Source organism: Raphanus sativus, chromosome 5 (genome assembly GCF_000801105.2).
Source record: "Raphanus sativus cultivar WK10039 chromosome 5, ASM80110v3, whole genome shotgun sequence".
In the NCBI taxonomy this organism is placed as follows: Eukaryota; Viridiplantae; Streptophyta; class Magnoliopsida; order Brassicales; family Brassicaceae; genus Raphanus; species Raphanus sativus.
The window spans coordinates 25,816,161-25,830,945 of record NC_079515.1 but is presented as its reverse complement, the minus strand read 5'-3'; the positions used below and the strand labels follow the sequence as shown (position 1 = coordinate 25,830,945).

The following is a 14,785-nucleotide window of genomic DNA, read 5'->3' as shown; positions in this document are numbered from 1 at the left end:
GTGAGCGGTGAAAAAGGTGTTTGATCAAGAACTAAACGGAATAAAGTTAAGCCCTAAGTGGAAAACAACTACAAACGATAACATAACTTTATATAACATTCAACCACATCAGATAAGGATAAGTAGACAGATCTGATTTGGTTGAAGTTTACACTCCAAAATCGCCTTGCGAAAACGAGAATCACCATAGCGAAAACTAAAAATCCGCTAAACGAAAACTAAAAACTCAATCTTATCGATCGAAGAAACATTAATTTACACCAAAAAGACGTTAAATCTCTTCCCCCTCTAAAAGATGTAAGTTTGGTAAGAGGGGAAGAAGAGAGAAATAATCTCTAATCCTTCACGCATAGCAGCTTGATTTCTAGTAATTGGAGAAAAACATCTTGAGCTCTTGACTAGATCTCAGCGTTTCTACCAGGCCGAAGTACTTACCTAGACCTTTTTGGTTCCGAACCGTTATGCTAAATATCCGAACAAAACTTATTAGTTTAGTAATATAGGGTTTGGTTAGAATCTGGACTAAACCGAAATCCTAATTAAAATCCAAAAATATCCGAAATTAATTAAATATTTTAATGTTTCTATTATGTAAAAGTAATCTAGATATTTTATTATAATCAAAATATTTTTGTAGTTTGTTTTATTTTTTTATTTTAAATACTTTTTAGCTAGTTTAGCTTAGTTTTTTATTAAATTTGTGAATAATTTATATATTTCTAATTTTATTTTCAAATTTTCAGGTTTTAAAAAAACATTTTTGGACGATTTCAAACACCAGACCGAAAAAACAAACTAATTTCGATCCAATAAAGAAAGCCTTACAATACATTTGGGCTTATTCAATCGAACAAAAGGGCTTCAGTTTGTTAATGAGCCAAACAAAAGTCACTGTAATTAAACCCTAAACTTGGAGAAACCAAAGGTTTAGGCTCTCTCTCCTCTACTCTCCGGCGACAAAAGCCGGCGATTTCTCTCTTTTGTACTCGCTGTAGTAGGTAGACAAAAAAGTTAATACATATGCCTTCGAAGAAGAAGCAGCCGAGGACGCCATCACGGCTATCCAATTCAGAACCGCCTGCTTCCCCGCGAACTCCGACGTCTTCAACACTTAGTCGAGACACAGATTACATCAACGAAGAGGAGCTCAGGCGAGGTATCGAACAAGCTTCCGCTGCGTTCCCTTTTCTTCTCGGAAAATCTGCAATCATCGGAAGAGTAGCCGATGTAGCCTCCGACTCGATAAGAGGGTCTAAGATTTGGCTGTCGGAAGCTTCAATGGTCGCTGCTTCCCTCATCCCTGGCTCCACTGTGTCGGTAAAGCGAAGCTTTTTAGCACCAAAATTAACATTCAAAATGCTTCAAAGTTTGATTCTTTTTTAGGTTTAGAGCTTAAAGTGAAGCTTTTTCATATTAAGTTAACACTCAAATGCTACAAAGTTTGATTCTTTTTTAGGTTTAGAGTTTAAAGTGAAGCTTTTTTCATATCAAGTTAACATTCAAATGCTGCAAAGTTTGACTCTTTTTTGAGCTTTAGAGCTTCAAGTAGCTTTTTCATATGTGCTGAAAAGTTTGATTCTTTTTTTTTGGCTTTATGAATGCTAATTTGAGAGAAATTGAATTTCAATGGTAGGTATCACTTGCTTGCACAGAAAGGCACAGCTTTCCTCTCAGCTCGATTAAAGCTGAGTATGGAGTTGAATGCGAGAGTAGTAGCATTGTTGATGATGATGAACCAGGGAACTATTTTGTTCTCGCCACTGTTTTGCCTTCTTCAAAGGTCTCAAGAATCTTTCCTTTTTTTTACAGTTCTGATCTTTTCTCCAGTGAGTATTGAATTTAACCTAATCTCTTGCAGGTTTTGAAAGATGCTGTTCGTGTTTCAATGAATCTTCGCTATGGGCTTGGTTGTCCTGATTCCGGAAGGACTGTTTTTGTTTATCCTGTTGGCAAATCTTCTTCTTTAAGTGATCAATTCAATGCTAATGGTGGAGTGCACGAAAATGATGACAACAATCTTTCTCTGCTTGCCTGCAAAGAGTTGTGTCTGGAGTTGACTCCGTTTAGGAGTATGTTACCAGCAGAAAAGCTTGCTCTTGAAAAGTCGCATGAGCAGAACGGGAATGGGTACTCAACGCCTAAGACACCATCAAACTTTCAAAAGCCTAGCTCTCCGGCTTCATCACTAAAAGGGGATTCTGTTATGAGTGTTAAGCAGCAGTTCTCATCTGAAAGTTTGGTTGATCTGCGAGAGGTCTTGAGCAACGAAAGTTCGAAGAAGCTTTTGCAGATTTGTGCAGCGTCGTGGTTATACCCTTGTACCCTGCTACATGGGAATTTTGTTGCTGTACCAGTTCTCTCGGAAACTTGTATATTCTGTGTCAAGAGGGGTAATAAAAAGACATTTGATACCTCCAAAAGAAACCATGCTTTTTTGATAAACCGGGAAACTAAAGTATACCTCTATCATACACTGGGCTTAGCATCTGAAATTGGAGAGAAAACATCTGTACAAGGTCTTCAGTTTGATGAAGACGATGGAGAAGAAAACATGGGATGTGAAATCTCAAAGTTAGGTGGTCTTTCTAAAGAATACGAAATTTTAAGGGACATAGTTGTTTCCTCGTCCACAAAAAGTTCCTTATCAAGGTATGTGTTGTAGTAATGTTTGAGCTTTATTAGACCTTTGTTTTACTTTTTAATATGTTGATGTGTCTATTATAACTGGCATGATCATTTTTAGTCTTGGTTTGCGACCTACAAAGGGAGTGCTTATTCACGGACCTCCAGGCACAGGAAAGACATCTTTGGCTCGGTCTTTTGCTCGTGGTGGTTCCGGTGTCAACTTTTTCTCCGTGAATGGAGCTGAGATTATAAGGCAGTATGTGGGCGAAAGCGAGAAAGCTCTAGAAGAGGTTTTCAGATCTGCTAGCAATGCTGCACCTGCCGTGGTTAGACCTTTGCACCTCCCTCTTTATTATTATATACATAAGTTTTTTGAGATCTTTTGATAATCACTCTGTATCTTGTGAAGGTGTTCATTGACGACTTGGATGCAATTGCCCCTGCAAGGGAGGAAGGAGGGGAAGAGTTGTCACAGAGGATGGTAGCTACATTACTGAATCTAATGGATGGAATAAGTAGGAGTGATGGCGTCGTTGTAGTTGCTGCAACCAATAGGCCTAACAGCATTGAGCCTGCCCTTAGACGACCGGGAAGACTTGACAGGGAAATTGAGATTGGTAAAGACAGAGAACCTTGTTGAAAATATAAACCCTTCTCGATATAGCTCTGATTTTTTACTCCTTGATGAATATTTTCTTAATATGATATAGGCGTGCCATCTTCTGCACAACGGTTCGATATACTTCGGACAATTCTCGGTGGGATGAGGCATTCACTTTCAGACACGCAGCTTGAACAACTTGCTGTGGGAACTCATGGTTTTGTAGGTGCAGATCTAGCTGCGCTGTGTTGTGAGGCGGCCTTTGTCTGTTTAAGGAATCATCTTGATCAGGAAAGTTCATCTAGCAATTTGACTCTTGAAGAAACACCTGTTACTACTGCTTATGAGTGTAGAGGTTCCGAGTCCTCGACTAATACGACAGACGTATCATCTGATGGTTCGGATTCTGCATCGTCATGTATCACAGTTTCACCCTCGACTTCAGTGGCACGTCATGTCTCCGTAGTAGCAGATAATTTTAGAAGCAGTGGCAGCTCTTGTTCTGAACAGATGCTCAGCAAAGGAGAGGAACATACCTTGAGTGTAGGTTTTGAAGATTTTGAAAAGGCAAAGATCAAAATCAGACCTAGTGCCATGCGTGAGGTGATACTAGAGGTTCCTAAAGTTAACTGGGGAGATGTTGGTGGCCAGAGAGAGGTGAAAAACCAACTAATGGAAGCAGTAGAATGGCCTCAGAAACACCAGGACGCATTCAAGAGAATAGGGACAAGGCCACCGAGTGGGATACTGATGTTTGGTCCTCCTGGATGCAGCAAGACTCTTATGGCACGTGCAGTAGCCTCTGAAGCCGGGCTGAATTTTCTTGCGGTCAAAGGTCCAGAACTATTCAGCAAATGGGTTGGTGAATCCGAGAAGGCTGTGAGGTCCCTTTTCGCAAAGGCAAGAGCAAATGCCCCCTCGATTATCTTTTTCGATGAGATTGATAGTCTTGCATCCATTAGAGGGAAAGAGAACGATGGAGTTTCGGTTTCAGACAGAGTTATGAGCCAACTTCTAGTGGAGCTAGATGGTTAGTAACATCAACGTTTGGGGTTGTTTTAGCCTAAGGTTCTAAAAGCTTAAGTTCTGATTGCTTGATTTTCAAAACTCAGGTCTGCATCAAAGAGTTGGTGTTACGGTTATTGCTGCTACAAATCGGCCTGACAAGATCGATTCTGCTCTTCTAAGACCTGGTTAGTTTTTTTTTTTTTGTTTTTTGTTTTTTTCTCAAAACAGTTATGGAAGTTTGTTTTGTGACACATTGGATATGTTATTATATATAATGTTGCAGGGCGGTTTGACCGATTGCTATATGTGGGACCTCCTAATGAAGCTGATCGTGAAGCAATACTCAAAATCCATCTGCGGAAAATCCCTTGCAGCTCTGATATATGTATAAAAGAGCTGGCTTCTATTACCAAAGGGTACACAGGAGCTGACATATCATTGATATGCAGAGAAGCAGCTATTGCTGCACTCGAGGTTAGCTTTCTTCTTTTTTCTTGTCAGCTGAAAAGTCTCATTTTTAGTTTGCGGTGTGTCTCAACGTTGTTTGATCCAATCAGGAGAGTCTTGAAGCAGAAGAAATAAGCATGCGGCATCTAAAAGCAGCGATCAGCCAAGTGGAGCCAACAGATATTCAGTCTTACAAAGCACTGTCTGAAAAATTCCAAAGACTTGTCCACACAGATCCGCAAAGAGACAAGGAGGAGGAGGTTGAACAGCGAGGAAACAAAAGCCAAAGAACGTCATTTCCTCTATGGTAAAGCAATCTCTTATCTAATCTGTTCAGTGTATATTATTCTTTAAGCAACTCCATTAATAATACTTAACAGGTTGTGTCCAGTATCTATCATCTTTCTTTCCCTTTTGGCCTCTTATCTAATGCCAGTACTAGTTAGTATTCGTGCGGCACTTCTGACAAGCATTGGTGTTATTGTTTTCCAGGACGCCGTTTAGATCGATTGCGATGTTCCTTCGCCGCCAAATTGGTTCGTAAACTGAGAGTTTTGTCAATCTCCTCTTGCTTGTGTGGATTGCTTAGAAAACAGTTGGAAGCAGCAGTGTTATTATAATAATAGTAACCTGTAACATTTTGTCTATTTAAAGCCATACATTTTTTTTTGTCGTGCCAGGAAGAATCAACGTATATAAAAGATATAATATGTGTGGACTTAGAAAGAGATCTATTCGTATCAACTCAACTTAAATTTTACCGCTGAAAAGAACTTGAGTTAAATTTGTACTACACGCAACAACTCCATCACAGTTGGAAAGTTCCAGAGTCATCACAACAATAGCTCTATCTTACAGTTGGAAAGAGTCAAAAAATGGCTTGGAGAGTCTTCTCTGAGCTTTTGCCATTGCTTCTCAGAGTCTTTTTTTTTTTTTTTTTTTTTTGTTGTTGTTAGGATGCACCAGTCATGCTAGCTCTTGTTCTCACTGAAATTGTAGGCTACAGGAGAGGCATCCAAGATTATCCATGTCCTGATGAGAGAGATATTCTATTCTCTAAGGAACGAAGTTTTTGTTTTGTTTTGAGAGGTTGAAAGTTAACGGCTTCTGGTAATATCACATTTGGGTAAAGGCAAATTAGAAGACAAAAGAGACTTGTGTCCACACAACACAACCTTGTATATTGCATAGCTCATCAGAGAAAGTACCCCTCGCAGTCCCCTGGTGCTAAAGTCAATGTAATATAACAAAGATTGCAAATTCTTTCTTTGTCAAATTAGATCCTAAAGCTAGAAATTTTTAACGTTAAGACTATTGAATCCTTCTTCACAAGATCAATCATACATAGAGTCGGAGATTGAGCAAGAAGCCATGGAGAAGATTTGTTAACTAGGACAAAACTGAAATTGATTAATAAAATGGTTCGTCATATAACAGAACGAAGACAGAAAAAAAAAAAAGATAAAAAACTAGAGGCTAACCACAAACAAGCAAATAAAGGGAATAGTAAAAGCTAAATGGCGATTATGATGATGTGAGTGGGAAAGGTTTGGTCTTATTAGTGCAGTAGTCCCCTTACTAATATAGAATCAGTTGAATTCCTTGAGTCTCTTCTTGAGCATGTCCATGGACTTCTTCTTAGCCGTAAGCTTCGTGTTTCTATTCGCCAGACTTCCGAATATCCCATCTGGAGAATCCTTAAACTTGTCGCATATCGTAGCCACTTTCTTGTAATCCAAAGTGTTGTAGTTCCTCTCTCTAATCACCGGGTTCATGAAGTTCTCAGGTTGGCTACTCGACAACAAGTTTATCAGCTGCCTCACTTCGACCAGATAGCTTCTAAAGCTTCCTTCTTTGTATACCTCGTCTAACCCTGTTGAATGATACCTCTCATCAGCAAAGTTTTCAATCACTCTCAGGTCATGGTTAATAGCCGAGACCGCGTTGGCATTGAATCTCTTGAGGCTGTCGCTGAGAAACGTCGAGACGATGGAGTTTGAGATATGCTCGATCGCCCCAACTCCAACTTTGTATAAAGCATCCGTAGGGAGGATCTGCTGTGCAGTAGACATCACAGTCTCGAGGTATATAACAACCTCGTTCATGTACTCGTGAGGCCCTTGCGGCATCTCCTCTGTAATCCAGTTAATGTTTTCTGGAAGCTTCATGAACTCGTCCAACTTGGTGTTTACCACGTTCAGCAACGCGTGATAGGCCTCGTCTCTTGACGTTTTGAGGACGACCTTCGCAGCTAAACTCGCTTGAGGCTTTTCAACTGAACGGCTCGGGATGCCACAAAGCTGAGCTGCGTGGCGAAGGAAATAGTCACATGCCTTCTCGAGGAAAGAAATGTTTGCTGCAATCTGCATAGCTTGAGCCACACCAATTGAATTGTTGTTAATCGTCTCGAGGATGACTTCGTTCAACACGTCGATCAAGATTTTGTCAAGGTACTTCCTCAGAACACTGAAGAAGTTAGTGTTCACACCATAGGACAAGTAATCAACAGATCCTTTAATGTATGATCTGATAATGCGGCAAACATCAGGGACCATTGAAGAGAAAGGAGCAATGTATGTGAAAGCCGGCATGATCTCTGAGGTCTGAAGATTAAACGACAAGACGTTGTTTTCGTAGTCAGCTTCCTTCCTGATTACCATCTGCTGATAACTATCCTCTGAGATAGCAGTCACGATTTGCTTCCGACACTCCTCAAGAAGAAGCTCGTGGTACTTATCTCGGCTCTTGTCAAGGGCGTCAAGAACTGGACCAACTTCATAACCGTACTGTCTAAGCGTTGCGCCAAGGAGAGTTACATAGTCTTTCACCAAAAGCAGATGAGTAGGCGAATCCATTCTGGCAAACTGGTTCTCCAACACCAATACTATTTTGGCAATTGCTGTTTCCCACATCGTCTCAACTTGATCAGCCAATAAGAAATCTCCAGCTGTTCTAATCACACGATCCTCCACGATGAAGTACCCTGCAATCTGAGCTAGAAATGTTTGGTACGATTCCACGAATGGCTGTCCATAAGAGATCTCCAGATCTGAATCGAGCTGTAGTTGCCGATTACTGTAGTAATAGTCACGGAAACGTTCCGGGACTCCAAGAATAGTGTGGATGTGATATGCTCGATAGAGAGGTGTGAGATCAAACTTCAACACAGAATCTTGTTCTGAGTCTTCAACATCTAATGTGTATGCCGATTCGCCAAGTCCACCTGTGTTTTGTTCCTCTGCTTTCCTCTGACGCTCCAGCATTTCTTCTTCCCTCTGGCGAGCCGAAGCGATGAGTCCAATAGCTGTCTGTCCAATACTTTTCGAGGAACTCCTAATGTGAGCAAGCCATTCTGTAAACTGGCTGCACACTTTCTTCTCAATGTGGGACTTGATCACTGGGATCCTCCTCTCTATCGCCAGCTTTAGCACCTTAAGCGGGATGATCTTCAAGTAGTTCCTCTCAATCAGATCCATGGTCTTCAACGCGTGGTAAAACTGGCCTTCAGAGACGTAACCATTACATTTAACACACAGCTCCAGCGCTTGAACGCAGATCTTCGACATTTTAATAGCCTCAGTCACATTCTTCTTAACAGCATAAGACTCGAGAAGCTCCTCCAGCTTCACCAACAACGCACTCCCAACCTCCTGCAACCTGAAATTATCAGTCGCGAGATCGCTCTTAAGCTCCTCGGCATCAACCAGCACGCCACGAAGCTCATCGACCGCAACGATGAATTCTTCGTAGTGGGTCTTGCAAAGATCCTCGATCTCAGCTTCTTTCTTCCTCGCCACGTTCTTGAGCTGGTGGACGAGAGGCTCAGGCCTCCCCATCTCAAAGGCATGCCTAACAAGAGGACCCACATCATCCCCGTTTCCAATCAACGTAGCGAGAACTAAATCCTCCCCTGTATCTCCGTTCTCTGTGACAATCCTTCTCTTTGGTTTGGCCTCCATCAATCTGACAAAGAAAGAATAAACCAAATCAATCAAGGAGAATTGTAAAAGGTAATAAAACAAAAAATAGGATTCAGATAATAAAGAGTGCATATACACCATTTTTAACAGTAATTAGCAAAAAATCACAAATTCATCAAACAACTTTCTCCAGATTGGTAACGCTAATATCAAAAATCAACAATGAAAGGAGATAAGATACATAAACGAATCTAAGAAACCCTAACGCGTTTTTATCATTCACCAAACCAAAAGCTCAATACACAGAAATGAAGAAACGAGAGTCCTAAAGGTGTAACAAGGAAACAATCAATCTGATCGAATTCAAACGTAAATATCTACAAAATAGAAACAACATAATTGAGCTGAAGATCTAAACAATGGAGAGAAAATGCGAGGGAACGAGACTCCTAAAGGTTGTCTCAGTATTTTACTTATTAAGGGACAGAGACTTGTAAATTTTAGGGTTCAGTCACGGGAGATAATGTAGAAGACGAAAGGTAGAGATAACCGAATCCACCGGTGGAAAAAACAATCGACGGTGATCGCCGGTTAGATACACGCGAGTCAGCCGCGACGGAATGATATATGACTGAGTGTTGTTGGATCGCTGATTTTGAGAAGAGGGAGAGCATGAAGATTGTAAAAGGCAACTTTTTTATGGGCTTTGTTATGGTACCTTTAATTTGAGAGAAATTAATGGGCTTGGGCTTTACTTTGGGCTCTACTATATAGGTTTGAAGTTGATTCTTGAGTCTTTCTGTGAGATTGTTGTCCCTCTTCACTTGAGTGTTACATCTAGGGCACATCCACATCAAACAAAACCATAGATGACACTAATAGTCACACTGATATGAATAACAATAACAGTCCAGGCTAACTGTTGATGATGCTTTCTAATCTCTTTCTTTTTGTCCATAGTAAATATAGTTTAAATTTCCATATACTGTATGTCTATATCTATCAGTGTGCAATAGTTTTTGAAAAGATAGACAAACATTCTTTTTTATATCTCTATATATTGAGCCAAAGCGAAGGAAGTTGAATAGGCTAACAAATAGATATACATTGCGTCCAACCCTAAAAAGATCTACTTCAATTATTTGAATGATAAGCTCCACATGTTTTCCCAAATGATTGGACTCTTAAAAGAGTCATAGATGTTTTTGATCTCAGATATTTATGTTTATTAATTAATGGATTCTTTTGACCAAAACACTTTTATTTTATGTTTATTTTTTTCATTGATCATCTGCACTAGTAAAGAAATTGATGTTACAACCACGAAATGAACAAACTGGTTTCCACAATACATTTTTATGAAGAATTGATTTGCTTTTGAAGTGTTTTCTTTACACACGCATGCATCTTTCTACCCTATAATCTCATAACTTTTACGTTACATGTCAATATCTCAATACATCCATTAGATATTTCAATAAATTTGTAGATAATTTAAACATCAGAACTAAAGTTGACGATCAACATCTAATAACTCAATTGTAGATAGATTTAATGTGGTTGTATCTAACTAGTTTGAGATGGACAAAAGCTCGAGAACATACATTTTCTATTATTTAGGAATGTGTTTGCTAGCTAAACGCTACACATTTAAAATTACAAAGCTAGAAGTTGTTATATGTTTTATTATCGATAGAAAATAGAAAAGTCGAAAATAAAGAGAACATACGACGAGAAAAGTAGGGGTGCGCTTTGATGAAGAAAAATATAGAAATCATAACTTTTGATCATATAAATGCTTATGAGTATGAATATGGTTGTATGATTGATCTACGTGCATTGTATCAGTCAAACTTCATTATTTATAAAAGCGATTCTCTTTTTGAACACTTTTGAAAATATAGATACTTGATCTTATTTACCTTTTCAGTGAAAACAATTCTATATACTTATTTAAAGTTGTAATCTCGTGTTTGAGCTTAATCTTTGACCATCAATTCATCAGCAATTCGTATTACGGTATTTTGAATTTCATAACCTAATCATTTGGTAAATTTAATAGTTATAATTTACAAGATCCATAGTTTTTTTATCAGCAAAAAGGAATTAAACAAAATCAGATTCGGTTTCTATGTTTTAAAACCGAACTAACAGAAGAAAAAGTTCGAATAGGTAAGCGATACACAAATAGTAGTTATACAATCCAAATGATATTTCTTGGTATGAACAGAAACTTTTTTTTTTAACTTTAGCAAAAAAAACATAATGAAAACCTTTTAACATTTACACCAAACAAAAAACAAAAAACATTTCATGTTTTACAGACTCGCCATGCTTTAGCCGGTGGAATATAGACTATATTTTATGTTTAATATGTTTTGCCTACATATTTTTTTGTAAGCATTCATCTCGTATCAACTTAGAAAAGTCTACACGTGAGAATCGTGTTAATAAAACTGATATATATAATATTTTTCATATATATTCTGTACACAAACTATATATAGAGACCGAAATATGAATGATATATAAGAAAAAACATAAAGTAATAAGAGTTCAATTTTGGTTTGATCCACGTTTTTAATTAAATTTAAAGCAATTTCTCTAAAATTAATATCTCAGGTATTTTTTGGTATCCTAGAAAATTAGAAATCTATGGAAAAGTTCAACTGGACAGGTGTGACTCACAAATGTAGGTATATATTATCTCAAAATGTATAATTCTAATTTAGGACATATTAAATTATGTATAACATATATTATTTTTAAGAAAAAAACATATTAAATTATGAATTATGGATATAGAAATTGGTTGACTATGTGTTAATTTCAAACACCAAGTCACTACATAAAATTGTCGGTCCAAAATGCGAGTGGGTAGAGATGAAATTGGAAATGCTGGAATGTGATTAGATGCCCATTTGGCTTTGGTTGCCTCTTTGTTTCCATTTCTCTTTGGTACCCAAAAACTCACCCGTATTCTTCATCCAACTTATCCTTCCTGTCTATCTAATTTTATATTATTTTTATTTGTCTAACCAAATCTTCTATGTAAATTTTGTAGTCGGCGCTCGAAGAAATTAAAAAACTCAATACGGTGAATTCAGGTTTAAACTTATTGGTCACACGGATATAAGCTATTGCTTTCGGCCCATTTGAATGCCCATAAAAAAGTTTATCCGTGGACTATACTTCCATCCAGAAGTTAGGTCTGCGTCTTTAATAAATCTGAATTTAATCCTTATTTTGTCAAAAAAAAATATGTAGTCGAGAATTTAGCATCTTTATAATACCCATGTTTTATTCCCATCAGTCAGTCCACTCGTGTGACACTTCTAATATAATTTTTGATTTATGAATCTATGTGAGCCGTGAATTTGGAAGCATATAGTTCCAAATCTATAAGCATAGAATATATTCCAATAGATTTATATCAAAGCATTTGTAAAAGTTCCGTCGACTACACATTCAAGTGCCCACTTCTTGACCACGTTATTACGAAAACGACTTTTGTCTTCATTTCTCATTGAAACCCATAGTTACCATTGGATAAACAGCCGGTACAAAAAAAACTATATTCATAGTTTTGTACATTTTTGTAGTGACTATTGATGGGGTCTAAATATTTGCGGTCCGTAGTCCGATGCATTAAGTAAGAGTTAAATATCGGTGAAATTAATCAGTCGCACATGTAACAACTAAAGTCGTGTCACCTCATGCATATACGACCAGGGGCGAAGCCACCTTATGAGGTGTGGTGGCACTTGCACCAACAAATAGTTTAAAACTTAGAATTTTAAAGCTAGGAATACTAATATTTTGGTGGATCAGATGGTAAAAGTCAACAACTGCACCCATAATAACACAGGTTCAAATCTCATTTATGCACTTTTAATTTTTATTACCAATAATGCACCCAGTAAATAAATATTCTAGATTCGCCTCTGTATACGACAACCATATTTCCAGTAAGCAACGCCTTGCAGTAAAAACAATCTATCTTATTAAAATAGAAACACAAAGTTGGACCTAACTTATTTCTAGGTAGAAAATTTAAAAATAACTATACAATATAATTAAGTCAACTAAATCAAACTATATCATATAATTAAGTCTAATACATTTACTAATAATAACAAAAAGCCTAACATCTAGTCTATTTATATGGTAAAACTATATATCGTGATTATTAATGCTAAGATTTCCAAAACGATTTTTATAGTAAGTGGTTTCTGAGTATCCACAAAAGCAATATTCATGGCTATAATGCTAGATTTTCTGAAAATTAAGAAATGATAAAAACGAAATCCCTAATTTCATGAAAACTATATAATTTAAGTCAGTGTTCAAAAAATAAGTATTTGATTTAAAACGAAATCCGTAATTTCAAATTTATCATTAGATATTTAAATATTTATTAATTTTAATACTTTTAATTTATTGCATAATCTAACATAGAGATATGACATAAAAATATAATAAGATTTAAGTTAATAAGTATTTAAATATCTAATGCTAAATTTGAAATTAACTTTAAAAGTTAAAAATTTAAATCAAATTGGATGATTCATCGGTTCAACGGGTTCTTTTGGGTTTAGCATTTTTGCTGGTTTATCGGGTTTTAAAATAATGATATTTCTTAAAACTCTAACTGTATTACATCTCGGATCACCGGTTCGATCGCAGATTCATGTCGGTTTAAAAGTGTTGATTTAAATACAAAAATATTTAAAATAGACAAAAATCTTACAAATTGATATCATTACTAATACTGTTGTTGATAAAAATTCATCATAAAATATCCCGCGGTTTCAAACCGCAGGTCAAAATCTAGTGTTTTTTAAGAACAAAAAACAGTGTATTTTGAAGAACAAAACCAATGTTTAATTTCGTCAAAAAAAAATACAATGTTTAACCCTAACTTGACCTCATATCCGCCTGAACCGCCTTCTCTTTGCTTAAACTCGTAATTTCTCATTCCTATATACTAAAGCGCAAGTCACCTTGCCAATAGTATTCTGACACGTGGAAATTATTTATTTTTTAAAGAGAATTTTGATTAAACAAATCCTAAAATACCTAAATGCCTAAATTTTCTCACCACCACGTTCAAGATAAAATCACATTCTGCAACTGTCGAATTAGTTTACTTTTCATTCTTATTAATTTTACTCTCTTCTTCATAGATTCATCCTCTCTTTGTCGAATTCTTCCTCTGATCAAAACAAACTCCACACAAATTTATGATTATTTTTATTTAATTTTCTCAAAATGATCGTTCTTAGTTTATATTCATTTTCCTTTCATTCTCAATTAATAATCTCTTTTGTTCATTTCAGGTTAAAATGGTACCCGAGTGTGTTACTGTTTCAAAACTTAAAATTTTAGTAAAGAATGGAAATAAAAGATTTGGAGCAATCAAGGTAACGAGAAGCATCTCAACTCTATTGTATCTACAATTGAGTATTCAAATCTGTTCTTTCTATGTCATATCTTTATGAAACGACTTATCTTACATCTGCATTAATAAAAAAAAACAGAAACAGAAAGAGAAGAGAAAAAAGATAAATAAAACAAAGGAACCATCTCTTCTACAAACATAGAACACGAGCAGAACCGTACATAAATGAAAACAAGTGGTATTCTTAGTTATTATCTGATTCTCTCGCATATGTTACTCGAACTGATTTTTTTCTTTTTAGATTTGAAGAAATCATATCCATTGGCTAAACCATAATGATGCAATCAATAGCTACTCTACCGAGGGAAAGGAGGATCAACAAATGTGATTCAAATTTTCTTTATGGCTTGACTATTTCACATATCTACTTTTTCTTATAACAGAGCATATTAACCTATCTACAAACTTTTTGTAAGTCTATTATATAAAAATTTGACTATTTTATATACATGTTTAGTTTTATGAGTTTTTTGTTATATTAGTTTTAGGTAAACTTATTTTAAAGAAGACTTAGTTACAAAAAAATACAAATAAAAATGGATCAAATATGATATTTCTAGGTGATATCCAGCTCCAGAAAATGTATCTAAATAAGTTCAGTTTTGATAAAAACAAAAATAAAACTATTGTAATTTGATTTTTAAGAGATTTAAATGCAAGTAAAGATTTACCCGTGCTTGGCACGGGGGAATAATACTAGTGCCAATAAAATCACAAGACCTG

General features: G+C 36.4%; 3 protein-coding genes across 3 annotated transcripts in view; 1 reads left to right on the top strand and 2 right to left on the bottom strand.

Moving 5' to 3' along the window:
• Positions 1–918: 918 nt before the first annotated feature.
• Positions 919–5,430, top strand: LOC108862487 (calmodulin-interacting protein 111). Its single transcript, XM_056986801.1, has 10 exons — positions 919–1,317; positions 1,634–1,780; positions 1,859–2,649; positions 2,744–2,951; positions 3,035–3,242; positions 3,336–4,256; positions 4,339–4,419; positions 4,518–4,708; positions 4,792–4,988; positions 5,174–5,430. Exons 1-10 carry the CDS (start codon positions 1,021–1,023, stop codon positions 5,223–5,225), a joined length of 3,093 nt encoding a protein of 1,030 aa, XP_056842781.1. The 5' UTR covers positions 919–1,020; the 3' UTR covers positions 5,226–5,430.
• Positions 5,431–6,071: 641 nt separating this feature from the next.
• Positions 6,072–9,260, bottom strand: LOC108862486 (exocyst complex component SEC15A). The gene is made up of 2 exons (XM_018636626.2): positions 9,075–9,260; positions 6,072–8,644 (listed from the first exon to the last, which is right to left on the bottom strand). The coding sequence occupies exon 2, from the start codon at positions 8,638–8,640 to the stop codon at positions 6,271–6,273; it is 2,370 nt and encodes a 789-aa protein (XP_018492128.1). The 5' UTR covers positions 8,641–8,644; positions 9,075–9,260; the 3' UTR covers positions 6,072–6,270.
• A 4,848-nt stretch (positions 9,261–14,108) lies between these two features.
• The window catches only part of LOC108862482 (phosphatidylinositol 4-kinase gamma 8), a 2,876-nt gene continuing 2,199 nt past the window's right edge, over positions 14,109–14,785 (bottom strand). The window contains 1 exon segment of the mRNA XM_018636624.2: positions 14,109–14,119. Coding sequence (XP_018492126.2) covers positions 14,109–14,119 — 11 coding nt within the window.